The sequence below is a fragment of the Bombina bombina genome, chromosome 6, assembly GCF_027579735.1.
Source record: "Bombina bombina isolate aBomBom1 chromosome 6, aBomBom1.pri, whole genome shotgun sequence".
NCBI lineage: Eukaryota > Metazoa > Chordata > Amphibia > Anura > Bombinatoridae > Bombina > Bombina bombina.
In genome coordinates this window covers 82,163,969-82,185,605 of record NC_069504.1, presented here as the reverse complement: position 1 = coordinate 82,185,605, position 21,637 = coordinate 82,163,969, and the positions used below count along the sequence as shown (strand labels likewise).

The 21,637-nt window shown below is 41.1% G+C and overlaps 1 protein-coding gene across 2 annotated transcripts in view; it reads right to left on the bottom strand.

Annotated features, from left to right (window-relative positions):
* Window positions 1-1,984: 1,984 nt before the first annotated feature.
* TMEM243 (transmembrane protein 243) overlaps window positions 1,985-21,637 on the bottom strand; it is a 99,522-nt gene continuing 79,869 nt past the window's right edge. For both annotated transcript variants that reach the window (XM_053716502.1, XM_053716503.1), the window contains exon 5: window positions 1,985-2,168. In XM_053716502.1, the coding sequence (XP_053572477.1) occupies window positions 2,046-2,168 (123 nt within the window). In that variant the 3' untranslated portion in view covers window positions 1,985-2,045. The remainder of the gene's footprint in view (window positions 2,169-21,637) is intronic.

The window sequence follows — 21,637 nt, the reverse complement described above, 5'->3', positions numbered from 1 at the left end:
GGTGGATAAAACAACAACCATTCAGCATATTCTGTGCTCAGTGCACACTTATCTTTACGGTGATCTTGTGAGATTTCATAGTAAATTTCCTTAAAGGGATATTAAACCGTAAACACATGCTACACACAATGATGTATTCAAAGCAAAGATTAGCCTTAGAATAATCTGTAGTTGTATGTTTACAATTATATGAGTTGTTAAAATATTGATGATATAAGTGTAAAAGTTTAGTTTCTATAAAGTACTCTAGATTCTCTACAGTTATGGGTGCTGCCATGTTTAACCCTTTCATGCTGGGTTCATTTGGTCTACATCAGAACAACAATCTGATATAAACAAATTGAAATCACAAGATTGTGCATGCAATTGTGAGATTTCAATGATGGGATCGGGTCAGGGGGGCGAGCCTACGCTAGGCACGCCCACCATGACCCAATCTCATTTAAAGTGCCGTAGGCTTCAGTACAGCCAAACGGCTAGGACATTCCATGCCGTCCTAACGGCGCTAAAGCCCTGCGCAGTTAGGATGACATGAAACGTCCTAACGTCGGTAAAAACATTGTTCCATTTATCTCTGTCTTCTGTGGAAATATATTTAAAGCTGGCAATACAGTAGAGTTTGTGTAAACAATGCTGTGTGGAACCCACACCACCTAGTTTGTATTATTCTGGTTTTATATCTGTCGTTAACAGGACCACTCAATGCAGTAGAATTACACATTTAACAAGTACATAATAGAAAAGGGCAAAAACACTCTGAATTTCAAATACATTTTTCTCCTATTTTCCTGCCCCCTGTATCATGTGACAGACATCAGCCAATCCCAGACTAGTATACGTATACCCTGTGAGATTGTGCACATGCTCAGTAGGATCTTGTTCTCCAAAAAGTGTGAATATAAAAAAACTGTGCAAAATGTGATAATGGAAGTAAATTGGAAAGTGTTGTAAAACAAAAATGCTCTATCTGAAATCATGCAAGTTTAGTTTGACTTGAGTGTCCCTTTAATAGTTTGCAGCTGGACAGTAAATGTGACTGTGCTTGCACATGTCAAATGCACACACCTTCCTGTCACTCGCATCCTGATTGGATGCTTAAAGTCCCTTACAATGGGATGTGGCTACTGAAGAAATTAAGGTAGAATACCTGTTTTTACACAGATTTACTGCATCACTTTCAAAATGATTCAACATTTATGTATCCTGTCCCTTAAAGGACTAAGCAGAATACACTGTAGTAAGTTGGATTTTTATCAGGGCAAATACTAGGCAGCTGTAAAGATCACAGGGGACATCTACTGACCATTTCTATGAAGTTCCATGCTTGCACTACTGACCCTCAAGTAGAGGATTACAGAATCTCTCATTCCATTCAAACTTAAAATTCTCCACCATGTGTTCAAAAATGTATATAACAATACCAAAGAGTTTGCTTTTTATATGATAATTGATTTCATACTAATGCTGGGTTTCTCTCCTTTACACACTACTCTACAATGGTGCTAGCAAACATTTTTGTGAGCCGATATTTACATTTTCTTTAAATTTACACTTGTTTTGTATAACAGAAAGTTGTGGATACTGAAAAGCAGGTTTTAACTTTCTACTCTGTTCTCCCATATTGTAAATAGGTGCTTGGCTTTTGTAAACCATTTCAAGATGACAATGTGAAGACAAACATTTTTGTGTTTAATTTATTTAAATTGTTCATATTGAAAACTTCATTCTAAATTAAATTGTAATTTCTTGCATCATCTGTTGCATAGTTAAAACAATTGTTATATTTAAACAAAATAAAGAATATTTGACAATTGGTTAAGATTTTTTTTTCCTGAACGCTCTTAAATAAAAAAAAAAATAAAAAAACCTAGAAAAAGTGGCTATCGCCAAAACATCTTAAGTGCAACAATGGTAAAAAGGAAAACAGTCTTATGGCAGTAGCAAAATGTGCCTTATATAAAAAAAAAAAAAGGAAAACAAACTGTGAAATGCGCCCCTGTAGTACGTGCTTTTAATGCAGTTTGTCTGTTATGAATCCCCATGCTTCATTTCCCAACATCATGAAAGTATAAGTTGGCACATATACATAACATGACAATAGAAAACAAAATGTAGTAGATCAGCTTTCTAAACTTAGGTTCCAGATCCCCTTGCCGATACCAGAAAATCTGTAAGAAAGAATATTTTCTTTTTCAGAGCTGTGCTTAAAAATTCTCATCTCATACAAAATACAGTTAAAGTCACCACAAATTATATTTATTTAATTTTACCCATACCAGTGTTCTCCACAGAAAATATCAGCCAGGTGGTAGTATGAAGAAACCGGGTGGCGGTAGTTTAATATTTTGCAAAATTACATATACTATATAATAAAAGGCCAAGTGTGTTTATCCGAAGCTGTCATGCGCAGTAGAGACTGCGCGCAAATACAAACACACCTGGCCTAACTGACCTGGTGTGTGGTGGAGTGGGCATGGCCGGGCATGATGTGGGCGGTGCCAGATGCCGGGGCCGACTGCAGAGAGTCAGAGAGCTCTAAAGAGAGGGGGGAGAGAGCACAAAAGAAGAGAGGGGGGAGAGAAAGAGAGAGCAAAAGAGAAGGGGGATAGAGAGAGCAAGGGGTGGGACCGCTGTACTTCAAAAAATGGGCTTTAGGACTAGAATATATATATATATATATATATATATATATATATATATATATATATATATATATATATATATATATATATATATATATATATATATATATATATATATATATATATATATATATATATATATATATAGTTAGTCAAAAAGAAACAAAGAGATGCAAACGGCTGTTTCCAAACATAACTCTACTATAACTCGACTTTATTCAGGTTAAAAAGTCTGAGAATACACGATCACAAATAGCCACAATTGTAGCATTGACTAGAAAAATACTGCTACGCTATAGCTATATATATATATATATATATATATATATATATATATATATATATATATATATATATATATATATATATATATATATAAAATCTCTCTATATCTATCTCTCTATCTAAGCTAACCAAAGCACAAATGAATTGCATAAATAAACAAACTGATTCAATGTTAATTTCTGCAAAAACAGAATTTATGCTTACCTGATAAATTACTTTCTCTTACGGTGTTATCCAGTCCACGGATTCATCCTTACTTGTGGGATATTCTCAATCCCTACAGGAAGTGGCAAAGAGAGCACACAGCAGAGCTGTCCATATAGCTCCCCTCAGGCTCCGCCCCCCCCCCCAGTCATTCGACCAACGGTTAGGAGAAAAAGGAGAAACTATAGGGTGCAGTGGTGACTGTAGTTTTACTAAAATAAATTTGAACCTGACTTAATTGCCAGGGCGGGCCGTGGACTGGATACACCGTAAGAGAAAGTAATTTATCAGGTAAGCATAAATTCTGTTTTCTCTTACTTGGTGTATCCAGTCCACGGATTCATCCTTACTTGTGGGATACCAATACCAAAGCTTTAGGACACGGATGAAGGGAGGGAACAAGTCAGGTAACCTAAAGGGAAGGCACCACTGCTTGCAAAACCTTTCTCCCAAAAATAGCCTCCGAAGAAGAAAAAGTATCGAATTTGTAAAATTTGGCAAATGTATGCAGTGAAGACCAAGTCACTGCCTTACAAATCTGTTCAACAGAAGCCTCATTCTTGAAAGCCCATGTGGAAGCCACAGCTCTAGTTGAATGAGCTGTAATTCGTTCAGGAGGCTGCTGTCCAGCAGTCTCATAAGCCAATCGGATGATGCTTTTCAGCCAGAAGGAAAGAGAGGTAGCAGTCGCTTTCTGACCTCTCCTCTTACCAGAATAGACAACAAAACAAGGACGATGTTTGTCTGAAATCTTTAGTTGCTTTTAAATAGAATTTTAAAGCACGAACCACATCAAGATTGTGTAACAGACGTTCCTTCTTAGAAACTGGATTAGGGCACAGAGAAGGAACAATGATTTCCTGGTTAATATTCTTATTAGAAACCATTTTTGGAAGGAAACCAGGTTTGGTACGCAAAACAACCTTATCTGTATGGAACACCAGATAGGGTGAATTACAAAGCAGACAATTCAGAAACTCTTCGAGCAGAAGAAATAGCTACCAAAAACAAAACTTTCCAAGATAATAACTTAATATCTATGGAATGCAAAGGTTCAAACGGAACCCCTTGAAGAACAGAGAACTAAATTTAGACTCCATGGAGTAGCCACAGGTCTGTAGACAGGCTTGATTCTAACTAGGGCCTGTGCAAACGCCTGAACGTCTGGTACAGCTGCCAGACGCTTGTGTAACAGGATAGACAGAGCAGATATCTGTACCTTTAAGGAACTAGCTGACAAACCTTTCTCCAATCCTTCTTGGAAAAAAGACAATATCCTTGGAATCCTAACCTTACTCCACGAGTAACCTTTGGATTCGCACCAACAAAGATATTTCCGCCATATCTTATGGTAAATTTTCCTGGTGACAGGCTTTCTAGCCTGGATCAGAGTATCTATAACTGATTCAGAGAACCCACGCTTAGCTAGAATTAAGCGTTCAATCTCCAAGCAGTCAGTTGCAGAGTAACTAGATTTGGATGCTTGAATGGACCTTGAATTAGAAGATCCTGCCTCGATGGCAGTTTCCATGGTGGAGCCGATGACATGTCCACTAGGTCTGCATACCAAGTCCTGCGTGGCCACGCAGGCGCTATCAGAATTACCGAAGCCTTCTCCTGTTTGATTCTGGCTACTAGCCGAGGGAGAAGAGGAAACGGTGGAAGACATAAGCTAGACCGAATGACCAAGGCGCTACTAAAGCATCTATCAATGCCGCCTTGGGATCCCTGGACCTGGATCCGTAAAGGGGAAGTTTGGTGTTCTGACGGGACGCCATCAGATCCAATTCTGGAATGCCCCATAGCTGGGTCAACTGAGCAAAAACCTCCGGGTGGAGTTCCCACTCCCCCGGATGGAAAGTCTGACGACTCAGAAAATCCGCCTCCCAGTTGTCTACTCCTGGGATGTGAATTGCAGATAGATGGCAGGAGTGATCCTCCGCCCATTTGATGATCTTGGTTACTTCCTTCATCGCTAGGGAACTCTTTGTTCCTCCCTGATGATTGATGTATGCTACAGTCGTGATGTTGTCTGACTGAAATCTGAGGAATTTGGCCTCCGCTAGTTGAGGCCATGCCTGGAGCGTATTGAATATCGCTCTCAGTTCCAAAATGTTTATTGGGAGAAGAGATTCTTCCCGAGACCATAGACTCTGAGCTTTCAGAGAGTCCATGACCGCACCCCAGCCTAACAGATTGGCATCGGTCGTGACAATGATCCACTCCGGTCTGCGGAAGCTCATTCCCTGAGACAGGTGATCCTGAGACAACCACCAGAGAAGAGAGTCTCTGGTTTTCTAGTCCATTTGTATTTGAGGAGACAAATCTGCATAATCCCCATTCCACTGTTTGAGCATGCACAGTTGCAGTGGTCTTCGATGAATTCGGGCAAAAGGGACAACGTCCATTGCCGCAACCATTAAACCGATTACCTCCATGCACTGAGCCACAGAAGGCCGAGGAATGGAATGAAGAACTCGGCAAGTATTCAAAAGTTTTGACTTCCTGACCCTCTGTCAGAAAGATTTTCATTTCTACCGAGTCTATTAGTGTTCCCAGGAAGGGAACCCTTGTGAGCGGGGACAGAGAACTTTTTTCTACGTTTACCTTCCACCCGTGAGACCTTAGAAAGGCCAGAACAATGTCCGTATGAGCCTTTGCTCTGTGAAAAGACGACGCCTGTATTAAGATGTTGTCTAGGTAAGGTGCTACTGCAATGCCCCGCGGTCTTAGTACCGCTAGAAGGGACCCTAGCACCTTTGTGAAAATTCTGGGAGCGGTGGCCAACCCGAAAGGAAGGGCCACGAACTGGTAATGCGTGTTCAGAAAGGCGAACCTTAGGAACTGATGATATTTGTGGATAGGAATATGTAGGTACGCATCCTTTAGATCCACGGTAGTCATATATTGACCTTCCTGGATCATCGGCAAGATTGTCCGAATAGTTTCCATTTTGAAAGATGGAACTCTGAGGAATTTGTTTAGAATTTTTAGATCCAGGATTGGCCTGAAAGTTCCTTCCTTTTTGGGAACTACAAACAGGTTTGAGTAAAATCCCAGCCCTTGTTCTGCAATTGGAACTGGGTGTATCACTCCCATCTTTAGAAGATCTTCGACACAGCGTAAGAACGCCTGTTTCTTTGTTTGGTCTGAAGACAAACGAGAAATGTGGAACCTTCCCCTTGGGGGAGAGTCCTTGAATTCTAGAAGATATCCCTTAGCAACGATTTCTAATGCCCAGGGATCTGGAACGTCTCTTGCCCAAGCCTGAGCAAAGAGAGAAAGTCTGCCCCCTACTAGATCCGGTCCCGGATCGGGGGCTACCCCTTCATGCTGTCTTGGCAGCAGACGCAGGCTTCTTGGCCTGTTTACCCTTATTCCAGCCCTGCAAGGGTTTCCAGGTTGCTTTAGGCTGGGAAGCGTTACCCTCTTGCTTAGCGGCAGCAGAGGTTGAAGCAGGTCCGCTCCTGAAGTTGCGAAAGGAGCGAAAATTAGCCTTGTTTTTGGCCTTGAACGGTCTATCCTGCGGGAGGGCATGGCCCTTCCCCCCAGTGATATCCGCGATGATTTCTTTCAACTCGGGACCAAAAAGGGTCTTTCCCTTGAAAGGAATGTTTAGTAATTTTGTTTTGGACGACACGTCAGCCGACCATGATTTGAGCCAAAGCGCTCTTCGCACCATAATGGCAAAACCTGAATTTTTCGCCGCTAACTTAGCTAATTGGAAAGCGGCATCAGTGATAAAAGAATTAGCCAGCTTTAAAGCGTGAATTCTATCCATAACTTCGTCATATGAAGTCTCCCTCTGGAGCGACTCCTCCAGCGCCTCAAACCAAAAAGCTGCTGCAGTAGTTACAGGAATAATGCAGGCAATTGGCTGGAGCATGAAACCTTGCTGAACAAACATTTTCTTCAGCAAACCTTCCAGTTTTTTATCCATAGGATCTTTGAAAGCACAACTGTCCTCTATTGGTATAGTTGTACGCTTAGCAAGCGTTGAAACAGCTCCCTCTACCACGCGTCCCGCCTGGGGTCGTTTATGGGGAACATTTTCTTAAAGATTAGGGGGGGAACAAAGGGTACACCTGGTCTCTCCCACTCCCTAGTCACAATATCCGCCACCCTCTTTGGGATCGGAAACGCCTCAGTGTGTACAGGGACCTCTAAAAACCTGTCCATTTTACACAATTTTTCTGGGACCACCATGGGGTCACAATCATCCAGCGTAGCTAAAACCTCCTTAAGCAGGACGCGGAGGTGTTCCAGCTTAAATTTAAACGCTAAGGAATCTGACTCTGCCCGCTGAGAAACTTTTCCTGTGTCAGAAATTTCTCCCTCAGACAGACCATCCCTCACTGCCACTTCAGAGTGTTGTGAGGGTACTACAAATAAATTATCCAAAGCTTCTGATTGCTCATCCTGATTGCTTCTGTATTTAAAACTGAGCTATCGCGCTTTCTTGGAAAAACTGGCAGTTTGGATAAAAATGCTGCAAGGGAATTATCCATTACTGCTGCTAATTGTTGTAAAGTAATAGGGGCCAATGCGCTAAAGGTACTAGGCATCGCTTGCGCGGGCGTAACTGGTGTCGACACATGGGGAGAGGAAGAAGGACTATCCTCATTACCTTCCGTTAAAGAATCATCTTGGGCTACATTTTTAAGTGTCACTGCATGGTCTTTAAAATGCTTAGATGCTTTAGCACACTTTAAACACAAACGCAATGCGGGTACCGCCATGGCTTTTAAACACAAAGAACAAGGTCTATCTGAAGGCTCAGACATGTTTGACAGACTTAGACAGCAATACAATACAGTAAAAAACACTTTTTGAAAAACGTTACTGTGTCTTTAAATAATAAAAAGCACACACTTTTTTACCAAATCACCAAAAAACATCCGATCTTGATGAAATTTTCACCACATGATTGCACACAAATTTTCAAATCAATTAACCCCTTATTGCCCAAACCGGAGCTAAATGAAGCAGGCTACCGGTTTAAAACACTACAGCACGGTGCCACAGTCTCTGCTGTGGCTTTACCTTCCTTAGGGATTATTTGTAGACGAAAATAAGCCTCCCTGGAGTCCTCCCTGCAGTCTTTGGACTCTACACGTGAAGCTGCATAAAGCTGTCTTGTAAAACAACTGCGCAACTGAGGCGCGAAAATGAGGCCCCCTCCCTCTTCATTCCGGAGTTATGGGGCCTTCCTGAGACAGATTAGGTGTCTTACAATATGCCAGGCGTATAAAAACCCCAAAAAGTGTTCCAAACGTCTAAAACACTTGAACAAATATGAGATTATGCTAATAAAGTAAACGATTTAGCCCATAACAGTGTCCACCAGTATTTAAGCCCTTAACCTAAGCCATCCTTCTATACTGAGTCTCAGAAAATGGCTTTCCTTCCCCCATGGGGATTTCTGTCAGTCTTCTAGCATTACCAGGTCTTGTTAGAAAAAATGACTGAGCATACCTGAAGCAGTTAAGCCTGCAAACTGTTCCCCCCAACTGAAGTTCTCCGGTACTCAACAGTCCTGTGTGGGAACAGCAATGGATTTTAGTAACAACATGCTAAAATCTTTTTCCTCTCAGCAGAAATCTTCATCACTTTCTGCCTCAGAGTAAATAGTACAAACCGGCACTATTTTAAAATAACAAACTCTTGATTGAAGAAATAAAAACTACAAATCTAACACCACAAACTCTTTACCCTCCCGTGGAGATGCTACTTGTTAGAGCGGCAAAGAGAATGACTCGGGGGGCGGAGCCTGAGGGGAGCTATATGGACAGCTCTGCTGTGTGCTCTCTTTGCCACTTCCTGTAGGGATTGAGAATATCCCACAAGTAAGGATGAATCCGTGGACTGGATACACCAAGTAAGAGAAAAATTATTGGAAGACCAAATTTATGCTTACCTAATTAATTATTTCATGGTGGTGAGAGTCCACTAACCATTACTCTTCAGATTCAACTCCTGGCCACTAGGGGGAGGCAAAGATTCACAAAACTCCAAGAACACTTAGTCCCTCCCACCTCTCTAGTATTGTTAAGCAAGGAGAAGTAAAAAAGGTAGAAAAGGGAAAATGAGATGCAAACTACAACTGCCACCAGAAAATGTTACATAAAACCTAGTAATGGAATGAATTAGAGAAGGGCAGAGAATAAAATCTGTACGGATTTAAAATTTGAGAAACTTCCTTCATCACTAGGAAACTACAAGTTCCCACTTGATGATCAATATAGGCCTCTGCTGTGATATGGTCTGATTGATAAGTCTCTTTCAGTAGAAGCTAGCACAGAGTAACTAGATATTTATGAGAAACCTTGCCTCATGAGTAGACCAAACTTCCTGCATTCACCTGGAACCCCATATACTGCACCCCAACCTGAAAGACTTGCGACTGGTGATTATTGTCAAAGTTAGATGGACAAAAGTTGACCCCAAAAAATTGGACTGGAGGTATATCTACCAGGATAGAGACTGCTTTGTTGTACAATTTCAAGGGATCCTTTGAGAAAAAGTGAGTGTAATCCTTGCACCATTGAATTAGAATGCAAAGATGAAGACGTTTCATGTGACACCAAGCAAATGGAATAGCATCTGATAATGCAAACATCAGACATAACATTTCCATAGGGCTGGAAATTGACTGGAGTCTTGCACATGTTGACTGTAACCTTGTTTTTCTTTGGTCTGTTAAATAAAGACTCACAGATATTGAGTCTATGATGACTCCCAGGAAAAAAAGATAACTCTTTGTATAAGATTCTGATAAAGGTGGAACTTGTACCAAGATATCGTCCAGGTATGGAGCCAACAAAATATCTTAAGCCCTAAATACAGACTAGAGAATTCCCAGATCCTTTGTAAAAAAATTCTAGGAGCAGTAGCCAGACCAAATGGTAGAGTAACAAACTGAAAAATGTTTGTCCTGCGATGCAATCCCACGACTGGAAAAGATATTTGTAGATAGACTTTTAGGATGCTTACCTTCATATTCATATTGTGGACATATATTGTCCCTGCTGGACTAGAAAGAGTTCAAATTGTTTCTGTTGTGAAGGTAGGAACCCTATATTACTGTAAAAGGGAAAAAATCACAGAAAATACAGTATAACAACTGTTTGTTGTGAATTTATTGCAATAACAAATCAGTAATCAGCTTATAAATGTATTAAAACACAATGGTTACACAAAGCAGTGATTAAACTATAAACATTATCTTCGGGTTTCGGATAAGGTAATAATAGCATGCAACAGTACTGATGGTCATCATTCAGTGGAAAACAAGCAGCAAAATTCCACAGGTGCTGTAATGAAAAACAGAATTTATGCTTACCTGATAAATTACTTTCTCCAACGGTGTGTCCGGTCCACGGCGTCATCCTTACTTGTGGGATATTCTCTTCCCCAACAGGAAATGGCAAAGAGTCCCAGCAAAGCTGGTCACATGATCCCTCCTAGGCTCCGCCCACCCCAGTCATTCGACCGACGGACAGGAGGAAATATATATAGGAGAAATCATATGATACCGTGGTGACTGTAGTTAGAGAAAATAATTCATCAGACCTGATTAAAAAAACCAGGGCGGGCCGTGGACCGGACACACCGTTGGAGAAAGTAATTTATCAGGTAAGCATAAATTCTGTTTTCTCCAACATAGGTGTGTCCGGTCCACGGCGTCATCCTTACTTGTGGGAACCAATACCAAAGCTTTAGGACACTGATGAAGGGAGGGAGCAAATCAGGTCACCTAAACGGAAGGCACCACAGCTTGCAAAACCTTTCTCCCAAAAATAGCCTCCGAAGAAGCAAAAGTATCAAATTTGTAAAATTTGGCAAAAGTGTGCAGTGAAGACCAAGTCGCTGCCTTACATAACTGGTCAACAGAAGCCTCGTTCTTGAAGGCCCATGTGGAAGCCACAGCCCTAGTGGAATGAGCTGTGATTCTTTCAGGAGGCTGCCGTCCGGCAGTCTCATAAGCCAATCGGATAATGTTTTTAAGGCAAAAGGAAAGAGAGGTAGAAGTCGCTTTTTGACCTCTCCTTTTACCAGAATAAACAACAAACAAGGAAGATGCTTGTCTGAAATCTTTAGTAGCCTCTAAATAGAATTTTAGAGCACGGACTACGTCCAAATTGTGTAACAAACGTTCCTTCTTTGAAACTGGATTCGGACACAAAGAAGGTACAACTATCTCCTGGTTAATATTTTTGTTGGAAACAACTTTCGGAAGAAAACCAGGCTTAGTACGCAAAACCACCTTATCTGCATGGAACACCAGATAGGGCGGAGAACACTGCAGAGCAGATAACTCTGAAACTCTTCTAGCAGAAGAAATTGCAACCAAAAACAAAACTTTCCAAGATAATAACTTAATATCTACAGAATGTAAGGGTTCAAACGGAACCCCTTGAAGAACTGAAAGAACTAGATTTAGACTCCAGGGAGGAGTCAAAGGTCTGTAAACAGGCTTGATTCTAACCAGAGCCTGAACAAATGCTTGAACATCTGGCACAGCTGCCAGCCTTTTGTGAAGTAAAACAGATAAAGCAGAGATCTGTCCCTTCAGAGAACTTGCAGATAATCCTTTCTCCAAACCTTCTTGTAGAAAGGATAGAATCTTAGGAATTTTTATCTTGTTCCATGGGAATCCTTTAGATTCACACAGATATATTTTTTCCATATTTTATGGTAAATTTTTCTAGTTACAGGCTTTCTAGCCTGAATCAGAGTATCTATTACAGAATCTGAAAACCCACGCTTTGATAAAATCAAGCGTTCAATCTCCAAGCCGTCAGTTGGAGGGAAACCAGATTCGGATGTTCGAATGGACCTTGAACAAGAAGGTCCTGTCTCAAAGGTAGCTTCCATGGTGGAGCCGATGACATATTCACCAGGTCTGCATACTAAGTCCTGCGTGGCCACGCAGGAGCTATCAAGATCACCGAAGCCCTCTCCTGATTGATCCTGGCTACCAGCCTGGGAATGAGAGGAAACGGTGGGAATACATAAGCTAGGTTGAAGGTCCAAGGTGCTACTAGTGCATCTACTAGAGTCGCCTTGGGATCCCTGGATCTGGACCCGTAGCAAGGAACCTTGAAGTTCTGACGAGACGCCATCAGATCCATGTCTGGAATGCCCCATAATTGAGTTATTTGGGCAAAGATTTCCGGATGGAGTTCCCACTCCCCCGGATGGAATGTCTGACGACTCAGAAAATCCGCTTCCCAATTTTCCACTCCTGGGATGTGGATTGCAGACAAGTGGCAGGAGTGATCCTCCGCCCATTGAATTATTTTGGTCACTTCTTCCATCGCCAGGGAACTCCTTGTTCCCCCCTGATGATTGATATATGCAACAGTCGTCATGTTGTCTGATTGAAACCTTATGAATTTGGCCTTTGCTAGTTGAGGCCAAGCTTTGAGAGCATTGAATATCGCTCTCAGTTCCAGAATGTTTATCGGGAGAAGAGATTCTTCCCGAGACCATAGACCCTGAGCTTTCAGGGGTTCCCAGACCGCGCCCCAGCCCACCAGGCTGGCGTCGGTCGTGACAATGACCCACTCTGGTCTGCGGAAGCTCATTCCCTGTGACAGATTGTCCAGGGTCAGCCACCAACGGAGTGAATCTCTGGTCTTTTGATCTACTTGAATCGTCGGAGACAAGTCTGTATAATCCCCATTCCACTGTCTGAGCATGCACAGTTGTAATGGTCTTAGATGAATTCGTGCAAAAGGAACTATGTCCATTGCTGCAACCATCAATCCTATTACTTCCATGCACTGCGCTATTGAAGGACGAAGAACAGAATGAAGTACTTGACAAGAGCTTAGAATTTTTGATTTTCTGACCTCTGTCAGAAAAATCCTCATTTCTAAGGAATCTATTATTGTTCCCAAGAAGGGAACTCTTGTTGACGGGGACAGAGAACTTTTTTCTTTGTTCACCTTCCATCCGTGAGATCTGAGAAAGGCTAGGACGATGTCCGTATGAGCCTTTGCTTTTGACAGAGACGACGCTTGAATCAGGATGTCGTCCAAGTAAGGTACTACTGCAATGCCCCTTGGTCTTAGAACCGCTAGAAGGGACCCTAGTACCTTTGTGAAAATCCTTGGAGCAGTGGCTAATCCGAATGGAAGTGCCACAAACTGGTAATGCTTGTCCAGAAAAGCGAACCTTAGGAACTGATGATGTTCCTTGTGGATAGGAATATGTAGGTACGCATCCTTTAAATCCACGGTAGTCATAAATTGATTTTCCTGGATAGTAGGTAGGATCGTTCGAATAGTTTCCATTTTGAACGATGGAACCTTGAGAAATTTGTTTAGGATCTTGAGATCCAAAATTGGTCTGAATGTTCCCTCTTTTTTGGGAACTATGAACAGGTTGGAATAAAAACCCATCCCTTGTTCTCTTATTGGAACTGGATGAATCACTCCCATCTTTAACAGGTCTTATACACAATGTAAGAATGCCTGTCTTTTTATTTGGTTTGAAGATAATTGAGACCTGTGGAACCTTCCCCTTGGGGGTAGTTCCTTGAATTCCAGGAGATAACCTTGAGAAACTATTTCTAGCGCCCAAGGATCCTGAACATCTCTTGCCCAAGCCTGAGCAAAGAGAGAAAGTCTGCCCCCCACCAGATCCGGTCCCGGATCGGGGGCCATCCCTTCATGCTGTTTTGGTAGCAGTGGTAGGCTTCTTGGCCTGCTTACCCTTGTTCCAGCCTTGCATTGGTCTCCAGGCTGGTTTGGGTTGTGAAGTATTACCCTCTTGCTTAGAGGATGTAGAATTAGAGGCTGGTCCGTTTCTGTGAAAGGGACGAAAATTAGGCTTATTTTTAGCCTTAAAAGACCTATCCTGTGGGAGGGCGTGGCCCTTTCCCCCAGTGATGTCTGAAATAATCTCTTTCAAATCAGGTCCAAATAATGTTTTACCCTTGAAAGGGATGTTAAGCAATTTTGTCTTGGAAGACACATCCGCTGACCAAGACTTTAGCCAAAGCGCTCTGCGCGCCACGATAGCAAACCCTGAATTTTTCGCCGCTAATCTAGCTAATTGCAAAGCGGCATCTAAAATAAAAGAGTTAGCCAATTTAAGTGCTTGAACTCTGTCCATAACCTCCTCATACGAAGATTCTTTATTGAGCGACTTTTCTAGTTCCTCGAACCAGAAACACGCTGCCGTAGTGACAGGAACAATGCATGAAATTGGTTGTAGAAGGTAACCTTGCTGAACAAAAATCTTTTTAAGCAAACCCTCTAATTTTTTATCCATAGGATCTTTGAAAGCACAACTATCTTCGATAGGAATAGTAGTGCGTTTGTTTAGAGTAGAAACCGCCCCCTCGACCTTGGGGACTGTCTGCCATAAGTCCTTTCTGGGGTCGACTATAGGAAATAATTTCTTAAATATAGGGGGGGGACAAAAGGTATGCCGGGCCTTTCCCACTCTTTATTTACTATGTCCGCCACCCGCTTGGGTATAGGAAAAGCGTCGGGGGGCACCGGAACCTCTAGGAACTTGTCCATCTTACATAATTTCTCTGGAATGACCAAATTGTCACAATCATCCAGAGTAGATAATACCTCCTTAAGCAGTGCGCGGAGATGTTCTAATTTAAATGTCACAACATCAGGTTCAGCTTGTTGAGAAATTTTTCCTGAATCTGAAATTTCTCCCTCAGACAAAACCTCCCTCATGGCCCCTTCAGATTGGTGTGAGGGTATGTCAGAACAGTTATCATCAGCGTCCTCTTGCTCTTCAGTGTTTAAAACAGAGCAATCGCGCTTTCTCTGATAAGTAGGCATTTTGGATAAAATGTTTGCTATAGAGTTATCCATTACAGCCGTTAATTGTTGCATGGTAATAAGAATTGGCGCACTAGATGTACTAGGGGCCTCTTGTGTGGGCAAAACTGGTGTAGACACAGAAGGGGATGATGTAGTATCATGTTTACTCCCCTCATTTGAGGAATCATCTTGGGCAATATCATTATCTGTGGCATTGCTGTCCCTACTTTGTTTGGACACTATGGCACAATTATCACATAAATTTAAATGGGGAGACACCTTGGCTTTCATACATATAGAACATAGCTTATCTGATGGTACAGACATGTTAAACAGGCTTAAACTTGTCAACAAAGCACAAAAAACGTTTTAAAATAAAACCGTTACTGTCACTTTAAATTTCAAACTGAAAACACTTTATTACTGAATATGTGAAAAAGTATGAAGGAATTGTTCAAAATTCACCAAAATTTCACCACAGTGTCTTAAAGCATTAAAAGTATTGCACACCAAATTTCAGAGCTTTAACCCTTAAATTAACGGAACCGGAGCCGTTTTTACATTTAACCCCTATACAGTCCCAGCTATATGCTTTGCTGAGACCCAACCAAGCCCAGAGGGGAATAAGATACCAAATGATGCCTTCTATAAGCTTTTTCAGTGATTCTTAGCTCCTCACACATGCATCTGCATGCCTTGCTCTCCAAAAACAACTGCGCATTAGTGGCGCGAAAATGAGGCTCTGTCTATAACTAGAAAAGGCCCCCATCTGAAAAAGGTGTCCAACACAGTGCCTGCCGTTTTTCTAAACAATCCCCAAGATTATAATAACCATTAATAGTTAGAATCTGCAAAATATGCCTAGCAAAGCAATCGTTTTAGCCCAGAAAAATGTCTACCAGTTTTTTAAGCCCTTATGAAGCCCTTTATTCTTTTATTTAACTAAGAAAATGGCTTACCGGTCCCCATAAGGGGAAATGACAGCCTTCCAGCATTACATAGTCTTGTTAGAAATATGGCCAGTCATACCTTAAGCAGAAAAGTCTGCCAACTGTTTCCCCCAACTGAAGTTACTTCATCTCAACAGTCCTGTGTGGAAACAGCAATCGATTTTAGTAACTTCTGCTAAAATCATCTTCCTCTTACAAACAGAAATCTTCATCTTTTTTCTGTTTCAGAGTAAATAGTACATACCAGCACTATTTTAAAATAACAAACACTTGATTGAAGAATAAAAACTACATTTAAACACCAAAAAACTCTTAACCATCTCCGTGGAGATGTTGCCTGTGCAACGGCAAAGAGAATGACTGGGGTGGGCGGAGCCTAGGAGGGATCATGTGACCAGCTTTGCTGGGACTCTTTGCCATTTCCTGTTGGGGAAGAGAATATCCCACAAGTAAGGATGACGCCGTGGACCGGACACACCTATGTTGGAGAAATTCTCTCCAAGATGTTACCCACAAACGCTCCTGCCCCCTCTATGCAATGCTAATAATTAAACCTTCAGTTTAGATGTGTCTAATGTTATGTAAATCATATTTCATTTAGCATGCTTTTTAATAAAATAAGAGTTTCTCATAACAAGCAAATATTTTCATAACTACAGGCTAGTGCCTAGCATTATCATTTACTGGAATTGCACGTTTTCCTCTTTCTAGATAAGAACAACTGCTTCAGCAGAGACCAGGAAAGCATAGTGAAAACAAACGTAACGTATTTCTTAAAGGCAAACAAGTCTTAACTCCTAAAAGCATATGTGATTATATTTTTGGGGAATAATAAACATGTTGGAATAAAAACCCTGGCTTTAAACTGACCAAGGAACTGGAACTATCAGTCCCATGAGTTCTAGATGCTGAACACGTTGGAAAAAGGCTTAATCTTTTGCAGGGTGCTTTGGAAAATGGGACAGAAGAAACATTTAGTAGATGCAATAAGGATATCTATAGTCCAATCTTATAGTGAAATCCTTGATAATTCTTAAAGAATGGTGATAGCAATTTATTTAAACTATTTCATACTGTGCATAGCTATAAAGGTACCTTATAGATCGTAATAGACCGTACTGCTGTAAAGGCTGAGACTTTCATGACTAGTAGATGTCCAATCCAGATCGCTCAGTCACGGGAGGTTATTTTCTTTTAAAGTGGTCTTGTTAGATACAGTGTATCAGATGTGTGAGAGTAGTAATCCTCCGTATGTCTGTATAGTGAAGTACTCCTGCAGGTGATTTCAGCTTTCCAGTGGATCTGTGGCTCCTTTACTGCTTGCTGTTGTGGCTTCTGTACTGTTCACCATTGTAACATCATAACCATCTAAAGAAAGCTTAATAAAGCTATGAGAAGAAGCATATGTGTGCTATATTCAGAAGAGCTACAACAGGGTATTAAGCATACAGTTAATACTCGTTAAGTACTAAGTATAACTTGCACCTGTCCAGCTCCTGTAGCAGATATGCCTGTGGTGGGTTAGTGATCAAAATCTACGTGTTTCAGCAGCATTACCTGCCTTTATCTTGATAAAGGCAGGTAACGCTACTGAAACGCGTAGCTTTATTAAGCTTTCCTTAGATGGTTATGATGTTACAACAGCGAGCAGTAAAGGAGCCACAGATCCACTGGAAAGCTGAAATCACCTGCGAGAGAACTTCACCGCGAGTGTACTTCACTATACAGACTAAGAAGTCTCAGCCTTTACAGCAGTACGGTCACTCACAATCTATAAGGTACCTTACAGCTATGCACAGTAAAAACGAATACATTTTAAATAAATTCTTCTCACCATTCTTTAAGAATTATCAAGGATTTCACTATAAGGTTGGACTATAGATATCCTAATCACATCTACTAAACAGACATAACTTGTGCACACGCACTGTGTTTAACAAACACTATTTTTTAAATTTCAGTACTTTTTAACAATTTAGTAATTTTGCATATACAGTGAGGCCCCGGTTTACGCACGACTCGGTATACGAAATTTCGGTTTACGAAATCGAAATTTGAAGAAAATTTGACTCGGTTTACGAATTTTTTTCGCAATACGAAACAAAATGCCGGTTTGCCCCCCCCCGGTTTACGAATTTTTTTCGCAATATGAAACAAAATGCCGGTTTGCCCCCCTCGGTTTACGAATATTTTTCGCAATACGAAACCAGTGGCCCCTGTGCCCCCTGCATACTCAAGTATGATTGAATTAATGAAGTTTGGGTACCAGTGTAGAGGTGTTGGAGAGGTTTTGGAGCCATTTTGCAGCAAGTTGTTGAGCCTTTTGGAGCCATTTGCAGCAAGTTGTTAAGCCTTTTGGAGCCATTTGCAGCAAGTTGTGGAGCCTTTTGGAGACATTGGAGCCATTTGCAGCAAGTTGTTAAGCCTTTTGGAGCCTTTTTTGGACACTTTACTTGAATTTTTTCGGACCTCCGGAACGCATTAATTGATTTTCAATGCATTCCTATGGGAAACCGTGTTTCGGTTTACGAATTTTTCGCAATACGAAACGACCCGGAGAACGAATTAAATTCGTAAACCGAGGCCTCACTGTATAGTATTTTGCTGTTTTCAACGAACAAGGAATACCATTATTGTTTTTTAGATTGCTAATATATTTTAAATTAATATTTGTTTTTATATAGGTATTATATTTTCTGATGCCGGCATCTTGTGTATTTTTACAGCAAACATTCATATTAATTATCTATTCACACCATATTTAGTCTCATAGGAGCTAAATAAATTTGTCTTATTACAGACTTGATATTCTCACTCCTTTTTTATTTATCAGTTTTGGCTCAGTCTTTTGAGTGCTTGCCCTAACCCTATGCACTCATTCTGATCAGTTCACATTTAGAGAGATTAGTGTGAACACTTGGGTATAGCATACTGATTAATTAGAGCTATCACACCACCCACACTTTCTCACAGATGAAACATTTCCCTGGAAAGTCTTGATCTGAAAACCATTTTGTATTCTTAAAGGGACAGTCTACACCAACATTTTTCTTATTTAAAAAGATAGATAATCCCTTTATTACCCATTCCCCGTTTTTGCATAACCAACACAGTTATATTAATATACTTTTTACCTCTGTGATTACCTTGTATCTAAGCCTCTGCAGACAGCCTCCTTATCTAAGTGCCTTTGACAGACATGCAGTGTAGTCAATCAGTGAAGACTTCTAAATAACTTCACGGGAGTGAGCACAATGTTATCTATATGACACACATGAACTAACACTGTCTAACTGTGAAAAACTTTCAAAATGCTCTGAGCTAAGAGGCGGTTTTCAGCGGTTTAGAAATCAGTTTGAGCCTAGCTAGGTTTAGCTTTTCAAAAATACCACCAAGGGAACAAAGCAAATTTGATGATAAAAGTAAATTGGAAAGTTGTTTAAAATTGCATGCCCTATCTGAATCATGAAAGTTTAGTTTTGACTTTACTGTCCCTTTAACTAAGTTTAGAATCCAAAGGATCTGATCAGAAAGAACAGGCCTTCTAAAAATGCATAATCTTCTCCCTACCAGAAAATAATCTGGATTGGGGGCCGCATCTTTATACTTACTTTGTAGAGGAAGGCTTTTTTCTACTGAGTGGCCTTGTTCCAATTTGGGATGGACTTCCTGGAAGAATCCTGTTTCTGTGAAGATGAAGTTTTGTTTGTAGATTGACAAAAGGAACGAAAGTGAATAGTAGTTCTGTTCTTTCACTTAGACTTCTTGTCCTGTACTTCTAAAGTACATACAACTTCCTTTAGTAAAGTGCAAAAATGTTCCAGTTTAAACATAAGCGGAGGATTCTGTATCTTGATCAGAAACTGACTCCTAATGATCAGAAGCTACTTTACCTTCAGAAGACAGATCTGAGGTGTTAGAATGTGAGCCTGAAAGTATTGTTTATCTGATCCTTAGAGATTTAGAATAAACTAAAATAAAACTAAGAAAAGGTTGTTTGTCAGACATTCTTTTGCATGTACCTGAAGGTGGCATGGCCGCCAAGATAACAGAAACAGTTGAGCGCACAAATTCCTATATCCTGGAGCATAATCTGAAGAACCCCCCTGTGCAGTACAAACAGAGGGGGACAGATTCCTTTAGAGGCAAGAACATCATTTGACTCTTGAAAAAAACATAATTTATGCTTACCTGATAAATGTATTTCTCTTGTAGTGTATCCAGTCCACGGATCATCCATTACTTATGGGATATTCTCCTTCCCAACAGGAAGTTGCAAGAGGATCACCCACAGCAGAGCTGCTATATAGCTCCTCCCCTAACTGCCATATCCAGTCATTCGACCGAAACAAACAGAGGAGAAACCATAGGGTGCAGTGGTGACTGAAGTTTAATTAAATTTTAGACCTGCCTTAAAATGACAGGGCGGGCCGTGGACTGGATACACTACAAGAGAAATAAATTTATCAGGTAAGCATAAATTATGTTTTCTCTTGTTAAGTGTATCCAGTCCACGGATCATCCATTACTTATGGGATACCAATACCAAAGCTAAAGTACACGGATGATGGGAGGGACAAGGCAGGGATTAAGCGGAAGGAACCACTGCCTGAAGAACCTTTCTCCCAAAAACAGCCTCCGAAGAAGCAAAAGTATCAAATTTGTAACATTTTGAAAAAGTGTGAAGTGAAGACCAAGTCGCGGCCTTGCAAATTTGTTCAACAGAGGCATCATTTTTAAAGGCCCAGGTGGAAGCCACAGCTCTAGTAGAATGAGCTGTAATTCTTACAGGGGGCTGCTGTCCAGCAGTCTCATAGGCTAGGCGTATAATACTCCGAAGCCAAAAGGAAAGAGAGGTTGCCGAAGCTTTTTGACCTCTCCTCTGTCCAGAATAAACGACAAACAGGGAAGATGTTTGACGAAAATCTTTAGTAGCTTGTAAGTAAAACTTCAAGGCACGGACTACGTCCAGATTATGTAAAAGACGTTCCTTCTTTGAAGAAGGATTAGGACACAATGATGGAACAACAATCTCTTGATTGATATTCTTGTTACAAACCACCTTAGGTAAAAAACCAGGTTTGTTACGCAGAGCTACCTTATCTGCATGAAAAAACAGAATTTATGCTTACCTGATAAATTACTTTCTCCAACGGTGTGTCCGGTCCACGGCGTTATCCTTACTTGTGGGAAATATCTCTTCCCCAACAGGAAATGGCAAAGAGTCCCAGCAAAGCTGTCCATATAGTCCCTCCTAGGCTCCGCCCACCCCAGTCATTCGATCGACGGACAGGAGGAAAAAACAGGAGAAACTATAGGGTGCCGTGGTGACTGTAGTTAGAGAAAATAATTCATCAAACCTGATTAAAAAACCAGGGCGGGCCGTGGACCGGACACACCGTTGGAGAAAGTAATTTATCAGGTAAGCATAAATTCTGTTTTCTCCAACATTGGTGTGTCCGGTCCACGGCGTCATCCTTACTTGTGGGAACCAATACCAAAGCTTTAGGACACGGATGAAGGGAAGGAGCAAATCAGGTTACCTAAACAGAAGGCACCACGGCTTGCAAAACATTTCTCCCAAAAATAGCCTCTGAAGAAGCAAAAGTATCAAATTTGTAAAATTTGGCAAAAGTGTGCAGTGAAGACCAAGTCGCTGCCTTACATATCTGATCAACAGAAGCCTCGTTCTTGAAGGCCCATGTGGAAGACACAGCCCTAGTGGAGTGAGCTGTGATTCTTTCAGGAGGCTGCCGTC